The 19,033-nt window shown below is 46.9% G+C and overlaps 1 protein-coding gene across 6 annotated transcripts in view; it reads left to right on the plus strand.

Moving 5' to 3' along the window:
- The window catches only part of SLC8A3 (solute carrier family 8 member A3), a 145,662-nt gene that overhangs the window by 114,516 nt on the left and 12,113 nt on the right, over nt 1-19,033 (plus strand). For 3 of the 6 annotated variants that reach the window (XM_085582007.1, XM_021540744.3, XM_077784114.2), the window contains 4 exons: nt 8,210-8,227; nt 16,695-16,819; nt 17,353-17,452; nt 18,538-18,813. In XM_085582007.1, coding sequence (XP_085438133.1) covers nt 8,210-8,227; nt 16,695-16,819; nt 17,353-17,452; nt 18,538-18,813 — 519 coding nt within the window. The remainder of the gene's footprint in view (nt 1-8,209; nt 8,228-16,694; nt 16,820-17,352; nt 17,453-18,537; nt 18,814-19,033) is intronic. The other 3 variants (XM_085582006.1, XM_077784115.2, XM_077784117.2) reach the window with 2 other exon arrangements.

Below are 19,033 nucleotides of genomic sequence, written 5' to 3' on the forward strand. Positions count from 1 at the left end.
TCAGGTGCTGCTGCCCATGCACCGCACAGCTCTCCCTTGCTGAAATGTCTTCTATTTCTCACCTCACCAGCACAGCAACTGCCCTCTGGCCAGTCCAAGCTCCCATAGACTGCTCTGTAGGATGTTCAAGATAGACACAGGTTACATTAGCATTTCAGTATTATAGAGCATCTGTAAATTGTAAAATGTAAAATTGTAAATTGTAAAAATTGTAAAATGTAAACCCATATTTTAATACTTGTCAAGCACAAGCCCTCAGTTTTCACTGAAGTCCAACTGCCCCTGAGCAGAAGCAGTGCTCAACCTTGCCATATCCCATGGGAGTATGTCCCAGCAATCAGTTGCCCTCCAGGGTAAAGATGTGAGCATGCCTTCTAGGTAGAAGTTGTCTGGTCTCAGCTTGTAGACACTAGTTATTCTATTACTTTTTTCCATCATATAAAATAACTATGTAATGCTGCAGCTTCCATTAGGTATCTGTTCTCTACACCCACTGTACACTCAGATTTCTTCTTGGGCATTGTGAAGGCCAAATGTTTGGTCCTGGATCAAAGTCTTCAGTCCTAGAACCACACTGGGGTCTCCTCTCCACATGTGTGGATATGTCTTCCTATCCATGGGTCTCCCACCTCCATCTCAGCAGGTCCAGGAGGAAAATCACAGGCCCCAGTTTTCTCCTGCTTATGTACTTGGCAGCTTGGAGAAACACAATGAATTTTTTCTTAGCTGTCAGTTCTCTGGGAATCCTGCAGCCTTTTCTAAGCAATGAGCATAGTCAGAAATGGGCTGTTTTTATGAAGACTCACATTTCTTTTTCCTACACAGGTCACATTGCACCTGGCTGAATAATAACAAGTGTTTGGAAAAAACTCAAATGGTCCCAGAAGTGGACCAGTTGTAAAACATCCTCATTATTATTAGGATTACAGAGCCAGTTTGCTGTATCATATATCTCTTATTTACATCTATATCAGCTCTAGTAAGTGTGCTTGTCTGATTTGCAAGAGGCAGAGAAGAGGTCAGAGCTGGACTAGATTGATCTGCAGCACAGAGCCTGCAGGCCAGGAGGTGAGGGCACACCCTTGGACAGACCCTCTTTTGCCTGAAGGAAGTAAAGGATCATGCCAGGGATGAGACACAGGGCCCCGGCTGGCCTCATTAGAGAAAAGTCAGAGTGAGAGCACCGTGGTTTTACAATCTGAGAGGCAGGAGATTAAACTGCATTTGTAGATGTTGCTGGCACAAGGTGGCACAGTCGCTACACTAAATCCAGGGCATCTGGAACGATCCCCGGCTCAGTACTGCTGCACTTTGCGGCATCTCCGATGAGCCTACCTTGTGCCTGGCATGAAGAATGAGGAGCTACGTGAGGCTTTCCCAAAGAGAGCATCGTGAGTGATCAAGAGCAGATGCTGTGGCCAGCAGCTTCACGGAATTCATGCATGACCGGCTGGCTCCCAGCGGAGAGAAGGCAGCCCGGGCCACGCACGGCTGGCACGTGCTCGGGCATCGTGCGACGTGCCGTGCAGCGTTGGGAAGGGATGCGTGTGCTGACTCCAGCACACGTGTTCCTTCCAGCATCATGCAGGTGCTGCCATTGCCCCATGCCCACAGACAGGGAAAATCCCACACCACAGTCACCTAGCGGGGGCTTTGCTGTGTTTTGTTGTGGTGATGGATGTACCCCCACGTGACTCACACAGCAAGGGCAAAGCATAGCTGTTGTCTCTCCTTGGGGGACCAGGCCCAGTAGCTTTTGAGGTAGAGTCTCTCTGGGTTTTGGTTACTCATGCATTTGTTTCCAGTGGTGCAAAATATGTGGTTTTCTTGACAGTTTGTCTCCATTTTGTTGTTACTCCTCATTTAGCTCTGTCACACTGAGTCTGTGCCTCAGTGCTGTAGGAGGATTGATCTCAGCTATTTGCAGCATCTTCAAAACCTCTCCTAGCTCCTCTGAAAGAGGGGTGGCATTGAGCACCTCAGATGAATGGCAGTCATGTTTGGAAGTAATCTGCAATCCAGGTCACACAGAGATAGCTAGTTGTTTCTGCACTACCATAGCTTTGTTCTGAGGGCCTGCAGCCAGCCCAGGATTTCTTCATGCAGAGGGTAGCTCCAAGCTTACCTTAGGGATACAAACTAGGTGGCAGTGATGAAATCAGGGGTGAAATGTTCCCTGAAGTGATGGTGGAGCTGATGACAGGGTATGTACTTTTCGAAGCAGCCTGGGGCAGAGTTTGAGTGGTTTATTTTGGGATGCAGAACTTGGTCCAGAGCCTGGTGCTATTCAGACCCAGTGTGCTGTCCCTGAGGGCACCCACACTGCTGCAGGCTGTGGTGGCAGTGGTTCCTGACAGACATGCAGTGGAGAAGGATGGCAGGTAGAAGCAGGGCTTACTACCATGCAATTGATTTGCATTACTGTCTGTGCTGTCCTGTACACCTGCTAGTACAAAGCGGTCACCTCCAGGCTAGGGAACTTCTCCTTGGCTCTGATCAGAGCTGTGGGGCATAGGGGTCTCCAGGACGGTCTCTGTGAGGGCCAGAACCCAGCATGACATTCATCCTATTGCTCTTGCTCTCTGCATCAGGTAGCACTATACTGGAGAGAAAATAATTTCTACTCAGAAATATTCCTGTGGTGGTCCAAACACAAATACCTGTCTTCAGGTTGACCAGGGCTTGCAGAACACAGACCAACCACTCCTATAGCCTTTGAACTGGAACATTTTGCATCGCCTGCAGATGCTGCTCCTCACTGTTCATCCCCAGTTACATCAGTTATATCAGTCATGCTGCTTTGAGCCTTGGGACACTCAGTTGTTAACCCTTGCTGTAAGGAGAGCTGGCCACTTACTCCTGCTACATAAATGCTACATCTACTTTGTCTCGCAGGTCATCTGTTCTTTTTCACCGATCACTTTCTGCAGCTGATTTCAAACAAATCAGTAGTTTTACTATAGCAGCTATTTTTGTAGATGTGCTCCAATAATTCAAAGAGATGAGAACAGATCTGAGATTGGTATCTTGCCAGTCTGCCTTGTGATGACGACCAGTGCTGACTCAGTAGTGGCATATCAGATGCACAGAGCACTGGCAAAGATGGTGCTTGCTGCAAGCTTGTTGTATCTAAGTGAATGAGTAAAAAGAAATCAAAGAGAGAGAACTCACATTGTTTACTTGGCCAGGATGGTAGATGTTCCTTTTCTCTATCCTCCTGGCCATTTTACCAGGTGTCCTGACTTTTTTTGTCCTCTCCATTTCTAAGAAATTAATCTTCAAATCTTTTTTGTCTCACCTTTCCTCCATATGCAAAGTCAGGTAACCTGAATTCCTGTTTTACTGAGTGCTGCAGGGTTTTGAAACTTCCCTGCACCCTGAACCACATTTCTGGGCATCCTTTTGTCAGCACCTTTTTAAAGGATTCCTGCAGGGAAATGAGTCTCTTCCTTTATGATGAGATGCTGTCTGTTAGTTTGACTCTTGCTCTCATATCAACTCTGCTGTTGTGTCAGCTCACAACTCAGAAAGCAGATTTTACTGCTGTCCCAGAAAGATTTTGGAGTAATACTTTCTTCACACATCGGCTTTTACAGTTTTTCCTCAGCCCTGGATTACAGGAGAAAAACTTGCTTTGCGTTCCCTGGATGAAGTTGGTCTTCTGCTTAAATTGTGGCTAATCTTAGTGTTGATACAGCCTGAATGGCAAATGAGGCTACTTTGGAAGATTTTACTTGATTGCAGATAATGGTGCAAATGGCATTTGGAAAAATATGTTACATGAGGGTTATTGGGAATCAGCTTGTGAGAATTCATGGCACAGTGGTAGAAGATTAAACTTCCGAGCTGATGCCTGAAGGCTGAGTCTTGAGGGCTGTGTTTTGTGAAAGGGACTGACAACCTTCGTGCAAAGCTTTTCTTCAGAAAGCATGTCTCCCAAAAGATATGACTTTGCTGGAAATGGGAGTACAGATGGCTGGCAAACACTGTTAACAGCTGGGTGGCATGTCCTGGCTTGAGAGGATTTTGTCTGAAGTCTTCTCAGCCCTCCCAGCATAGAATCAACTGGTGCAGACAAATCTCATAGCACATTTACGTCTAATGAAGTGTCTGCACCTCTGATGGGAAAGCTTTGTGCCCAGAGGGAGGATGTGACTGGGTGTCACAGAGGAAGGATTAAACTGCAAAGGAGGAAGGATTCCGAGCTTAGATTGATCCATCAAGTTATCCATATCAAAATATTGATGAAATTATTTGACTTGTTACAAAGTCCATACCTGTTTAAGGTAAGCTGTATTGATACATGTGCTGCAGTTTTCAGACGTGTGAACAGATGTTAAGAAACTCCTTCTTATTCAACTCCATCAGCTGCTGATGAGAATAGCAAAAAAATGTTAGATTGCTGTTACCTCATTCCCTCAAGGTTTAATAATTTGCTCACAGCTCTGTGATTAGGCTGAATGCTGCTGATTCTCCTGGTGGAGAGGAGTTTCTTGAAGTTGGCAAGAGCTTTGCTATTGACTTCAATAATAATATCATTCAGGTTAATGCTGCAAAATCTCTGCCTTGTTTAGCCTATTTAAAAAATCCCATGCTTAGGTCTCTTCACAATCTATTAGGGAACCAGTTTACTCACCTCAGTGAGCAAATCTGGAGGCAGAGCCTGCAGACAGTTATATCTGGAAAATGGATGACCATTTGGGGAAAGTAGCTTGTGTTTCACATGGTCATTTCTTGATCACCTTTGAGTGTACAGGGGGTGGGGGCAGTGTGTTCTCTTTGGCTTTGGCATCCTGTGACTGCCCTGCTGTGTGGCTGAGAGTTCCCTCAAAATTCATCCTCCCCTCCCTCATTGAAACTCCCTCTCTAAATCCCAGGCCTTTAACAAGGATCCTCTTATCAACACAGTGGCTTCTCTGAGTCATTAGGAATACTGATTAGAAAAGATTTATGTTAATGAAGAATGAGTCCAGAATAAAGCATGCAGCATAGTCAAATCTCTCGGTGAGGTAAATAGCAGAGAAAAGTGTTTCACTGTTTAGAAAAAGGCTGGGACACACATTCAGCACATCAGGTTGCTGTAAACACAGGATTACTAGGTTACTGGTTTGCTTCAATCCTAATCCTGGTTCCTCATGCTTTAAGTTTTTTAGAGTTAAAACAGGAGGTAATGAAATTCCTGATCTATAACCCACACCAACATACATGTCACAGCAGAATTTGACCTCAAAATGTACCAAAAACATGCAGATTAAATGGCTTATTAGTAAACGGATTTTTAGTAGCTTTTTAAAATACATGTCTAAATTGTCCATTTTCAGTGGTGGCAAGGGAAGCAGAGTTCATGCATGCAATTTTGACTTCATCTAGTCAAACCCAAGCCTTCAGGGCAGAGAAACCCCAGTGAAGGAGGAACAGGGATCCAGAGCTAAAGGCTTTGGGTCCTCCTGGGTGAGTCAGCATCACAGCCCCCTGATCTGCAGGCACACGTGTTTGTCCACAGTCACACCATGCAAGGGTTAGGTAAGGGATACTTGGGACTGCTATTTTGGATTTGGCTGTGGAGCTAATTTTAGCAGTTCTCTGTAAGAGTACACATGTTAAGCCTCTGAGACTACCTGAAATGCCAAGAGCAGTGAGGTGGCCTGGCTTGGCCCCATGAGGAGCGTGATGTGCAGAGCAGCAGTGCAGGAGAGGGAGAGGTGCCCTGGGGAGGACTGGAGGGATGCAGCCCAGGCTGGGGAAGAGTGGAGGGAGACTTGTGGGATGGGAATAGCACAGAGGCCATCAGTGAGGCTGGTACAGGTACAGCATCCCCAGATGGGCTGTCAGGAAACATTACAGGTCAGGGCTAAGGGCACATTAGCAGATGTGTGTGCAGAAAGAAAGCTTTAGTCCGTGAAATCATTTTCTTGCTTGCATGCACAGCATTCACTCAGAAATATAAAGATAAAATAATCCCTTGGCTTTCTGCATGCTGTATTCTTGATGTTTCATTCATAGCTTTATAGGCTTCTTCAAATATTCATGTATCATATCATAAGTGAAAGGGAGAGAAATTGTTCTTTTTCAGGCTCACAAGCAAATGGAGAAAAAAATAAACTCAAATCCCAGAGCAGTATAAGAACAGTTTTAAAAAACATGAGGAAGTGATGGCTTTTTTTAATAGCCACAGTAGCTTAGAGTCCCAGTAATATTTCATTATATTACATTTGAACACTGAATCGACCCATTGTACTAATGCTTGTAATTGCAAAAGGCAAATTAAATTTCTATACATTGTCTGGAGAACTAGAAGACCATGGAACAGTAAGAAGGTCACATGACAGCATGAACTGCAGCAGGACAGAGCAACTGGAGACTTCAAGGAGAGGTGTGTGAATGACAGGAGGTGGTGCAGGCAGAGCAAACATCCCTTTGCATCTTGTGGCTCAGTGGCACTGTACTTAATGCAGAATGTACTCAGCAAGGAGCCTCTTCATTTCACCTTTGCGCCTCTACCTGCCTGCATGGACAAGGAAGATCTCTTGGGTTGCCCACAGTTCTTCCAGCTGAGGAGACAGATCAGTGGATGAAGATCTTGACTTGGTCAGTGTTTCTCTGCAGACAGTTGGGAAAGCTGAGCCCATGGTTGCTGCTCAAAAGAGCAAGGAAGTAACTGGGTGTCAGGATGTCAGGACTCAGGATTAGTTTCTCTGGCTCTGCCATGGATGTGCTGTGCAACCTTTGATAAATTGCTTAGGAAATCACTTTTAAATGGCACAGATACAATTAAGTGCATTTATATGAAAGTGCCTGCTTTTCAGAGGCCCAAACCAGCAAGTCTGGGAAAATTAGCACTTCTGGACTCCAGCCCACTTCTGAGTTAGCAAAATGTTCCCTTTAGCTTCTTTTTGCTTGCTTCACCATCTGTCAAATAGGGCTGATAATACTGACTCTGTACAGAGTTTTAAGCTTCTGAGACTAAAAGTGCATGATAATAAGTGTTAGTAATTACAACACTGTCACCACATGCAATCCAGCCTTTGGGGATTGGTTTGCTGTTTGAAAGACAAGTAGAATTTAAAGTTAAGGCACAGACTTGGTGCTTGACCCCTCTCAAAGAGTGTTTGAGGTTTTTTTGCTATATGGACTCTGCTGTAGCTGGTTTGATACCTGGATGTAAGCTCTGGCTGCCTGTGGGTTACACTTAAGAGGGATCCAGCCAGATGCTTCTTTGTGACAGCTCTGGGGAGTGGAGAGATCAAGAGAGGAGAGGGTCAGGAGGTCACTGCCCAAAGGGGCTGGGCTGTGTCTGTATGGAGAGCTAGGGTAAGGTCATCCCTTGCTAGCACTTAAGTTCCTTTTTCCTCTTTTCCTTCCACCTCAAATCTCAGAGTACCATGCAGTCACATTTCCTGAGACCACGAAGTCACATTTCCTGACTAGCAGTTGCATCCCACTATGGTGATGTTGCATGGCCTGTGTCCATGCAGCACTGTCGGGCAGACCAACAATTTGGAACAGAGATCCAGGAGGACTCAAACAGTGATGCTCTGCATGTGCCTGTGCTCCTCTAGACACCCTGATACTCTGAAAGTGATACCTGTTGGGTGTGGGGGAGCCAGGGCATCATCCTGAGGATGATGCATGGCCATGTTACCCCCTGCCCCTTTGACACTGTTGGCCATCTGTTTAATCAATGCCTCCCTCTGATGCTGCTCTTCTCAATGAGCTGCCCATCAGCTTCTCTTCTCAATACCTACAGGTTTATTTGAGCTCCTCAGTTGTGCCAAGCCCTGCCACAACCACACATACCCAGCTTACGTGGGAGCACCTCCCATGCCTTTGGGTCAGTTTGGCTTGTGTCAGGCCCAGTGGCAAGTGTAACTGCCCTCCTTCCCGCCTTTCCCTTTCCCTCCTTGCCACTTCTCCCTACTGCATCCCATCCCTTTGCCTTTGTTGGGGGGGAAGGGGTGACTCTGGGGAACCAGTGCTGTGGTGCTCACTGGAGCACCCCAGTCTCCTCTCCATCTTGCTGCTGTGGTGTCTGCTCCCCAGCCTGTGCCCAACATGCAGCCCCGGTGAGCTTGCACGCTGCCTTGCACCATGTCCATTGCTCACTGACAGCCATCATCTGCAAAACAGCTTTTTCCTGTTGGATATTAACTTTTTCACTCTTTTTTTTTTTCTCTCTCTCTGTCTTTCTCATGTTCTTCTCTCTCCACAGCCCTGCTGCTCACACAAGGTAAGTGTTTTTTCTCCTTTCCTCTGGTTGCTCTGGCTCTTTTTGTCCATTTTAGTCAGATCCTCCCTGTTTGTTTTTGTTTTGTAGACAATTCCAGTTCATGATGTTTGTGTCTAGCATGAACTAGTTAAGAGCAGTACAATTAAGAAAATAACAGTGATTGATTGATTGATTGATTGATTGATTGACATCTAAGAGCATTTCCCATATTCCAGATTTTTCCTTGCTGTTTTGGGGAAATGATCCAGACAGAGTTGCAAAGCAACACCATGCAGTTATACCTGGTCTGAAGCTGTGACTTAAGCCTCTCTTTAGGCAACTCTGATGCTTGGGTTGTGCAGATGCACTGGGGAAGATGAGGATTTCTGCAGGGAGGTGGCATTTCTGGAGTGTGGGACAGTGTTGCCTGGGGTGGACAAGGGTATGAGGTTGTGCAGGTGTGCCCTTCCCATGGAGGGTCACATGTCACGCCTCAGTGCCTTCACCCGTGTGCTCTCGACTCCCTTCCTAGGGGGTCCCCAGGGTGTGCCCAGCACCAGAACAGTACTACCAGAATATGATCAGCACCATTTCCCTCCTCACCCTCAGCTCTGGTTCTGTACTCTGCATCTCCTGTCCTTGTGTCAGGATTTCATGTGCGTTAATGCAGAGCCCCTCTTCCTTGCTGGAAATCCCCATTTCACTGATGTGACTTTATCCCACTGTGGTGCAGTGTGTGCCTCCTGTATTGTGATTATTCCTTCAATTCCAGATGTGCTTACTGTTGAATTTCCACTAAAGAAGCATTTCTTGAAAGATAAGGGTGAGCATTGAGGGTGCAGAGAGGAGCTCAAAATCCCACAGGTTTGTGAGTAGAGCTGAAATCCAGAGCATTCATGATGCCTGAGCTGTGCTGCAAATCCAAGGAGCAGCATCTGCCATGCAGGCTTCAGTCTGGCCCCTTTTTGGAGGATGCCAAATCTGATGCACAGGGGATGTCCTGAACCCATTTGCTATTGGACTAATTAGAAAATTGCCAGTGGCAGGCAGAAATCCCCAGTTCCCAAATACCAGCTTAGGGTGTTTATGGAAAACTCCTCGGAATGGTTTGGACGGTTTCTTTTGTTACCTTTTCAGATCCGGGAGGACTGGAAATAAGTTGAGCACAGCCTCCTTCCCAGTAATTTCATTGCTTTAATTCAGTAGCTGCCTAATTTGATCAGAACCTCGGGAACCACATAATTCATATTAAAAGAACATAACTTTCCTCCCTCTGTTTTGATCCAGCCTGACTGCTTTTGGCAGTTGTTACTGGAGAGCTTGGTACCAGCTATGAAAAGTTACTTTTCAGTTCATAAGGGAGAGCCTCCTCTCTGTCTGGTGAGGGGTCCCTGGGTTGCCCCCCTTGCTGAACTGCCTCAGGGTGCTCTCTGTCTATGTGACATGTGTTGGGCTCATGGTGCTTGGCCCCCACATATGCTTCAATCCAGCAGCAGGCCAGCAAGCATGCATGTGCTGGAGTGTCACTCAGCAGCAATCACGGCTAATCAGTGGGGAGAGAAGCAACATCCTCATTTAGTCCATGTCATGTTAGATTTAGGTTACACCAGCACATGGGAATCTGTTTAAAAACTGCATTATTGAATGTTCCAGTGGAATCCAACAGTCCTGCACTGCCCTTGCCTCCTAGAGCAGCTTGGACAGCTCTTTCTGGGCAGCATTCCATTCTGGGGATGTGTCCCTGGGACTGCTGGGTGTTCTGGCTCTCCTCTGCAGCCCAGGGGCATTCCCCTTCCCATGGCACTGCTGTGGCAGCCCCTGCAGAGCCAGCAGCTGCACAGCCTGTGCTCACAAGAGAGATCCCTTCTCTTCACAGAAAGTGTGAAGAGCCCTTACCTGGGAAGAAATGAGGGATCCTGACTTTGGACCCCTGGCCTTGCAGGGCTCTCCCAAGGAAAACAGGGTTGTGAATTTTACACAAAGTGAAGTAATAGGGCAGGGCACCAGTTCTGCTCAGCATTTATTTCTTCCAAATTTCATCTCTCTGAGCCAGACTTGCAAGGCCATGCAACACTTGTCCACGTGTCCAGTGCCAACTCTTCAGGCTTCAGAGTAGTATGGCATAGCTGTGGAGAGACTTGACAGTCTGAGGGTTTTTTTAACTTCCTGTTTTGACACTGGCAATGATCTCTCTGTATATTGTTTATGCAGGGAAATATTTGATACCAAAGTGCAAAGGTACTCCAGTTATCCCTGCCTTTGCCAGCAGTGGAAGAGCTGTTCTCAAGGTCTTTCCAGCCTTTGCAAAAGTTACTGAAAGCTTCAGTGCAGCCTTTGCTTGAAAGTTCTTGGGATCATTAAAGCTTTAAAGGGATATGGAATGATCTAAATAGTAGATACTTCTATATAATAATTTCGATATACTCATCCAGTTCAAGGAAAATATTTCTCAATATATTTCTTTATTTATGCATTAAAACTTCCATGTCCACTTAGCAGTGGGAAGGACTGAGGAGCAGAGATGCCAGTTGTCTGGCTGGTCATGGATGGTCATGTCAGCAGCAATCTCAAGGCAGAGCCAGGAGTGGAATAATGCTCAGTTCCCAGCCCTGTGCCTTAGCTTCCCTCTTATAAATGTGCATAATTTCCCAGTTACCATTAAGGAATGCTGGGCATGTATATGGGATATATCATGTCTCAAAAATAGCTTTCAGGGCTAAGTAAGCAGATTCCTTACATTTTAGAAAGCAGCCTAAGCTGCCAGTGCTTGTATGTGGCCATGTGCTTCTGTAAAGGGCATATCCATATGCTAATATCCAAAGCCAGAGTGTCTTTTAGCCAGAAGTCTTCTCCACTTGTAATTGACAGCTTGACCCTGTGCTGGAGGGAGGAACTTATTCATGCTCACTATTTACTTTGTTTAGCAAGGATTATATTTTATTAAGCCACAAAAAAAAAAAAAAAAAAAAAAAAAAAAAAAAAAATCCCATTTTAATTGTTGTTTTAATTTCTTCTTAGCAGCATGGTCTCCAAAAGGGGTGACCTTCATACAGATACATGCCTACTCCAGAAATGGATAAAGGCAGGATAGCTTGAGGAGTGTGAAATGGCCTTCATAGCAATCTTTCATGATTACATTGCTGGGTTTAGTCCAATTTATTCAGCAAGTGTCAGGGAATACAAACTAGTCCATGGTTGCTTCGTAGTCTTGCAGCATTACCTAGGTGATGAGTATTTACCTCTCTGATGGTGTTACAGGGCCTTCCCATTGCCTGCTTCAGCTCAAAAGATGCAGTGACCAGATTACACCATAGAAATGGACTTTATCTAACTTTGATTTATCATGTGTCCAAGAGGCCACAGACAATGGTCGAGTTCCTGTTTGATCCCTCCCAGTCTGAAGGAGGTTGAGTGGGAAAGGAATGCATAATGTGGGAGCACAGCTCAGTGCTCCCCTTTCCCTGGAAGAAATACATTGAGGAGTGGATATGCTTACAGTATTTTGACTCCAAGAAATGGCCTGTCATGTGCAGGTCTGCAAGTGCTTTGCAGATCACTGCAGCTCAAGTCTTGGGATGGCTCTGCAGATGTAAGTTGAGAGAGAGAGACTGAGATGGATGTGGGGTGAAAGCTGAGCAGTGAGCATGGCAGAGACTTGCCCAGGGCTGCGGGGCATAGCAGTGGCAGGACCATAACCAGGAGCTGCTCAGCCTCCTTGTCTGTCATAGCTTTAAGGGTCTGAACAAAGCAGAATGAGAGTGTGGAGTGGTTTATCTGAGAACTTCTTGCTTCCTGCACAGTCCAGCACCTAAAGGGTATTAGCTGTGGCTTTGCTACAGCCTAAGCAAAAGTGTACTTCATCCTAATTTCTCCCACCCAGCCTTTGATTTTGCCAGACCCGTTGTCTCACCTGCTTGTAGCATACTCTTTCTAATTCATTGGCTCCCTGGCACTAGCAGCAAAGTACCTTGGTTCAGCAGATGGCACAGCAGCCTCAGCTTGCCTGGCCTCAGCAGCCTGTGTGTGCTCCTGCAGCCCAGAGAGGTTCCTAACACTCAATAGTAACACATACCTAGGTGCCAGAGCAGACAGGGCCTAGGGGACCCCTCTCTGGCCACCTTCTCCTTCCCAGGGAGGAGGTGGAGACAGCCCAGAAGATCCTGGCAAGCTCTGTTCTCTATAGGCACAGCCAGACCTTATCAGGCTTAATTGGAGTTGACAGCAGGGAGTCCAGGGTGCAATCCGCATTGAAAAGTAGGTACTGATGCAGATACAAACAGAAATCAGGCTAGTTAATAATTAAGCTGCAATTTGGCAGCATTCACCTTGACAGACTTGACCCTCCAAATTAAAATCTCTGTCCCAACATACATACAGTCCCCCCCCCCCTCCCCCCACCCCATTCTCACTCCCCCTTACTTTGTGTTTTATTTACCTCAGCCCTTGGTAGTTTTCTTTGCAGGCTGCCATACCGGGGTGATGTGTGACACACATCACAAATGTCCTGTCTCTACCTTCAGGAGGAGCCCTCCAAGACCCCAGCTCTACACCAACCAGACTGTGTGGGAGCATGTTTCACACTAGCTGCAAGCGAGCAGCCTGACAGATTACAAGGATTGATGGAAGCAAGCAAGGATAGCAATCTCCTGTGGCTCTATAGGCAGGCTGGTGCATCCTGTGCTGGCTGTAGTGCTTCCCTGAAATGCTGGAGCATTGGGATTGCTCTCTGCCACTGGGTTTTTTGCAAGAGTTTATTCATTCTCAGCTGTTGGGTCAGTACACACAGGCTCAACTCAGCCCTCAGCATCCCATTGAAACAGGCAGACTCAACAGGTCTGGAGCAGGGTTAGGATGGGATCTGGTGTTTTGCTGAGGTTGACACTGAGATCCTCCCACCACAAGATGCTCATGTGTCCTAAACAGTAGGTGGGCAGAATTGGTGGAATCATGTAAGTGCTTCATATTGCTCTTTGAAGGTCCTTAGCTCCCCACCTTAACTGTATAGCAAGTATAGGTTCAGGAGAAGAAATATCAGCTGGGCTCCTAAATTTGTCCTTCCTGACACTGCCTTAATTTCAGAGGACAGGCAGCAGCCTGGTATTTAGCACCTATGGGTCATTTGCATGAGTGCATTGAGCAAGATCCAGCATAGTACTGACATGGGAGTCTTGTGTTTTCCTCCTACATTAGGATGGGGCCTCAGTGAAAATACAATGCAGCTTAAATGTTTTCAGCTGCACCTTTGAAATTCAGGTTTAGGTTAGGTTTCTGTGCTTTGCTTTCCTGTTGCATGTTCACAAACGTGACTGCATTTTAATGAGACATTAAGGAATTACCTACTTTCTTCCTTATCCAAAAGCTTCCACTATTAATCATGTTCAATCATCTGTCCCCACATGATGCCCTTGGGTGCCCATGTTCTTCTGTCTCCACCCCCAGTTCACTGTACACATGGAAGAGGAGGTGACATCAAGGCCTCCATTATTCATGTCTCAGTGGGTGTGCTTTCAGTAGGCTGAAGGTCTCCATTGTTGGCCAGCTTGTCTGTTCACTCCAAGTGGCTTACAGAGGACTTGAAGGTGCCTCTGGTGACACTTAGTCTGCTGGCAAGTGCCTTCTGGAATAGCAGGACTCCCACCACCTTCACTTTGTGGGGTATTCAGTCCCATGCTAGCATCTAGCTTCTAGGCTGACAGACACTCTTGGACATGGTTGTGTTGCTTGATTTACTCTAAGAGCTGCCTGACAAGTGATTATCTTGGTTGCTACATCAGTAGGTGATCTACAGGCAGCTTGCAGAGACAACAAAGCTACATGCTAGAAGATGCAAGGTCCCGTGAACTCAGGAATTCCCATGCAGCCTGGCCAACAGCCCTGGACATGGCACACACAGAGAAAAGACACAGGAGATCTTCCTCCTCAGGGAGGGATTCACATCTTTCACTGTCCTGCCTGATGCAAGTACATAAACTAGCATAAGCAAGATGCCAGGTTCTGGGATAAAGCTGTGTTGGATACCATTTCCTATGGAGATAAGAAAACTTGCTGCACTACATGTGCCTACAGACCTGCCTGCAGTTCAGCCTTGCCTAGAGGCATAACATTTGCGTGAGACTCTCTATGTTCTCTTACCATGCCAAAGGCTTTTGTCAAATCAGTTAGATTGGGGATTGAGGTTTCATTGCATCATTTCTCCTGGAGTTGTTAAGCTGAGGAAATGCTGCCTGATATTCCCTATTTTCAGAGCATTTCCTCAGATTCCAGACATTTGCTTTCTGCACTCTCCAACTGCAGCTAGCAGGCAGGAGCCTAAGGGACTGCGCTTGTGACCACAGCTTTTCGGATGTATTAATTCCAGGGAAGCTTGTAGTGAGTCAGACTCTCACCAAGTCTGGGCTTTGCAACCCTGCTGGGATGGCTGTAGTGCTTTTGCTCACGTCTGTACTGTCAGCACATGTCAGCATGTGCTCAAGCTCATCTGCCAAGCTGGGTTTTGTGGAGCTGAGGGTGCCTTCGCCCCTGACTTTCATGTCAGTAGCAAAGTCACGTCATACGTGCTATGGCAACTGATGTGTGAGCACCTGCATTTTCATCATAGACACAGCTTATCTTCACACACTCCTAGGCAGAGCAAGACACAGGACTTTCTTGTTTTTTGTCTTAGAAGAAGAGATGTACATGATATCTGACTCCTTGTTCCAGTGAATATAAGTACCTTGCATCTTGTTCTTGATAATCATCAGTTCATGCCTCCAAGTGTAGTGTAAAGCAGAACATTTTCAAAGAATCATGGAATCATAGAATCGTTAAGGTTAGAAAAGACCTCCAAGATCATTGTGTCTAACCTTTGACCAAACAGCACCATGTCAACTAAACGTTAGCACTAAGTGCCACATCTAGTAATTTCTTGATCTCTTCCAGGTATGGTCACTCCACTACCTTCCTGGGCAGCCCATTCCAATGCTTAACTACCCTTTCAGTGAAAAAGTGTGTCCCCTGCATCCCCCAGCATCCTGCATTGCCCTTCTTCTTCTTCAGATGCTGTTCTCCTCTGTCTGTGTAATTTTTTTCTAAACTTGCAGGGATTCCTAAATCCAGATGATGCTGTCTTGGAGCTAGGCAGTGATGGTTTTGATGTACATCATTGATTTTAAATGATGGATGCAACTTTCCTGTTTCTGTGATGGGTTATAATAATGTCACCTGCCACAGGAGTTATGTTTTGTAAACTCTGAAGGTCTTGCAAGGCTTACAGTCTTTGCAGTCAATCTAATCAGGCAGATGAAGAGAGAAGTCAGAGTTTATAAATAGATTTCACTGCATAATTTCTATGTGAGCTTTAGTGTGAAGTATGAGATCTGCTGGAGTCCACATGAGATTAATCACATCTGAGGCATTACCTGGGCATTTGTAACCTCTGCAGGAAACATCAGGTAACATCTGACCCACTGCTTAGCCAGAAAAGATGCTCTGCCTTTGTGATATGCCTTCCCAGGTTCTAAAGAGCTTCAGCTCACACTCCCAGGCTCAGCTGGGCCAGGCCTAGGCACCATTCCAGCTGCTTGGGGTTCTCCTTCCCATCTGAGCAACCAGAACCCTCTTGAGGCATATTGCCACATTAGCTGGGTGATCAGCAAGATTGAGCCTGATACAGGGTCATCTCAGCATGCTGCTGACCCAGGGTCCTGGTTTAGTTTCCTTCAGCAGAAACTAAATATGGAATTACAGAATGGAATATATTGGAAGGAATCTTAAAGATCATCTGGTTTCAACCCTACTCCCATGGGACGCCTGTCCCTAGGTTGCTCAAACACCACATCCAACCTAGTCTTGAACTTCCAGGTACATGGTATTCACATTTTCTCTGGACAACCTGTTCCAGTGCCTTAGTACCATCACAGTATTATAAATGGAAAAAACTACTTGTTTCATTACTTCTTGTTCATGTTTCCAATGCATGTGTGGTTTACATGTGGTTGTGACTGTGTGTGTCTGAGTGTTAGATCAAGCACTGAGTGGCACAAGGAGCCAACCATGATTTTCTACTCAAAGCGGGGGAAAAGGCTCTGTCTCTTGTTAATTCAAATGAGGGAGCATGTCAGGGTGTTAGAAGTGTCTTAAAGGGTGCTTCTGCCAAATGGCAGAATGATTTGGTACCTTGCTCTCCCCAAAACTGTGGCTGCTGCAGGGGTGATGGGAGAGCGTGCATCAACTGAGAGCACCAATGCAGACTGAAGAAGCATTCAAGGTTTTTTTTGTTAATAAATTAAAAACACGTTGCCTATGTTCTTGGTAACTGATATTCAGAAATCTTGGTTCTTTGTTTCTGTGGTCCAACACCCCACCACTGCCCCAAACTGCTGTGTGAGCCTAGCAAGCTGTGAGGGTGCTGCAGAAGCCCATGCTCAGGCACTGCAGACAAGCCCCCATGGTGCCCTGGAGGTCCACGGCTGCTGCCCACAGCTTGGTGTTGGCCTTGCTTCCACAGAGGTGGCTGAGAGGAAGATGACAGTTGAAGAGGAGGAAGCCAAGAGAATTGCAGAGATGGGAAAACCAATACTCGGCGAGCACCCCAAACTGGAAGTCATCATTGAGGAGTCCTATGAGTTCAAGGTCAGTAGGTGTCCTAGGGGTCCTCCAGGAGGGGAAAGCCATGTGGCACTGTTGAGCAGCCTTGGAGAGCAGGACTAAGGGGGAAGCATGTGCAGGAAAATGGCTGTTGAGAGAGGAAAAGAAGTATGTAATGCAGTAAAAGGTGTGTGAAGTCTACAAGAAATGTCAAAAGTAGCAGCTGCTGGTTGGTGGGGGTGGAGGGAGAAAGGCAAGAAGGCCCTGCTAAGAGCAGAAGAAGCCAGTGGGCAGGAGGATGCAGGAGCAAAGCTGTCTCTGGTGAGGCAGGGTTGAGGGAAGAAAGAACCTAATCAGGATTGAGGTGTGGCAAACAAGCCGGCTCTTGTGAGGTCTGGATCAGCCAGTCCAGTAAGAAGGTGGGCCCAACTCTAGTCATGGCCTAATCTAGCGAGTAGGAGAGTGCTTGTGACACTTGCGTAGTTTGGAAAGAGTTTGTGAGACCAGAGTGCACTGCAAGATCATTCTTGCCCACTAGCAGCTGGTCTAATTGCTGTGCATCTTTATTCCCACAACAGAGTACTGTGGACAAGCTGATTCGGAAGACAAACCTGGCTTTGGTTGTAGGGACACATTCCTGGAGGGACCAGTTCATGGAGGCCATTACTGTGAGCGCAGGTGAGGGGAACATCAGAAAATCCATATGAACATCCACAGGATTCATGCATCCTGGAATGACAGCATCTCCCTGGTCAGAGATACTCAGCTGTGGTGACCCATCAGCAAAGCCAGTCCAAAGAGCTCCTCTGCTCCAAATATAGTGGGCTTTTGCAGGTACATTAGTGAGGAACCCAGGAGATCCATCTTCTAGTGCAGTACCCTCCAGAAGGCCAGTTTTCAAAGGCTCCATCAACTGGCAGTGCTCCTGCTGCCTTGGTGATCTGATGAGCAGTGTACAGGCAACAAAATCCCATCCTGGCGGGGATCCTGGCCAGTGTAGGTAGCCCCTAATGGGAGATGTCCTGCCATAGCCAGTAGTGTTCCTGGGAGCAGGGAGAATTACCACATAAAGACTGGAGATGTTGCCTCATAAGGCAGCAGCTGGTGAAGGAAAAGACCTAGAGACTTGCCAGCTGTTGCCTGATAAGAGCCAGCTGTTGCCTGCTTTCAGAGCCAGGCAGCTGTGGGGAAGGTATTTTTGGCACATCTATGCCATTAATGGTAGTTGGGCATTTTTCTGGACCTTTCCTTGATGGTTAGTTTGGCATCTGCCCCAAAGGGGTGTTTTTCACCCAGCTGTATAGGAAGCAGTGGAAGGCCCAGCCTGTGCTCTGGAGCAGGAGGATCAAAAGATCTCTCCAGTTTTGCAGTTCTATTACTTTCCACTAGTTTTGGCCCAAAAGTAGTGCCCCAAAATCATTTGCCTGTGTAATTTCTTCATGCCACTCAACAGTGATCTCCACAGGTTGACTACCTCCTGTGTGACTGCCTATGGAGGGGGACAGGGCTGCCCCTCTGTGGGTACAGCACCCCACTACATCACTCCCCAGCCCTGAGGGCTCTTGTGTGACAGGGGGACATTCTTTTTGCCAAGCTTCACCCATCACTAAAGGACCTGGTGTGACTTGAATTCACTGTCATGGCCAGCACCACACTACCTTGTCCCAGTAGAGCAGAATCCCTGGAGCCTTGTGGTAGAGGAGACAAGCACGAGCTGCCCCAATGGAATGAATGCTGGACCTCTCCTTCTGTTTTGTTTGCAGCAGGTGATGAGGACGAGGACGAGTCTGGTGAGGAGCGCCTGCCGTCCTGCTTTGACTATGTGATGCACTTCCTGACAGTCTTCTGGAAGGTGTTGTTTGCCTGCGTGCCCCCCACCGAGTACTGCAATGGCTGGGCCTGCTTCGTCGTCTCCATCCTCATCATCGGCATGCTCACAGCAGTCATCGGCGACCTTGCCTCCCACTTCGGCTGCACCATTGGCCTGAAGGACTCCGTGACCGCCGTTGTCTTCGTCGCCTTTGGCACTTCTGTACCAGGTGGAGTGGACATGGGGAGGGGATGGGGTGGGAGGCAAATCCTCTGGAGATGCTCCTTATTTCAGGGGAGAAGCTCTGTTATGGGATGGGATCAGGCTGGGAAGGGTATCCTCAAAGCCTTCTCCAGGCAAGGTCTGCACTTTGCTTTGTGGCAACATGGGATCTCTGAACCTAGGAGGGGATTGAGCACCTCTTGGTCTATGTCCTGACCTGGTTGGTG

The sequence above is a fragment of the Lonchura striata genome, chromosome 5, assembly GCF_050655825.1.
Source record: "Lonchura striata isolate lonStrDom1 chromosome 5, ASM5065582v1, whole genome shotgun sequence".
NCBI classification, from domain to species: Eukaryota; Metazoa; Chordata; class Aves; order Passeriformes; family Estrildidae; genus Lonchura; species Lonchura striata.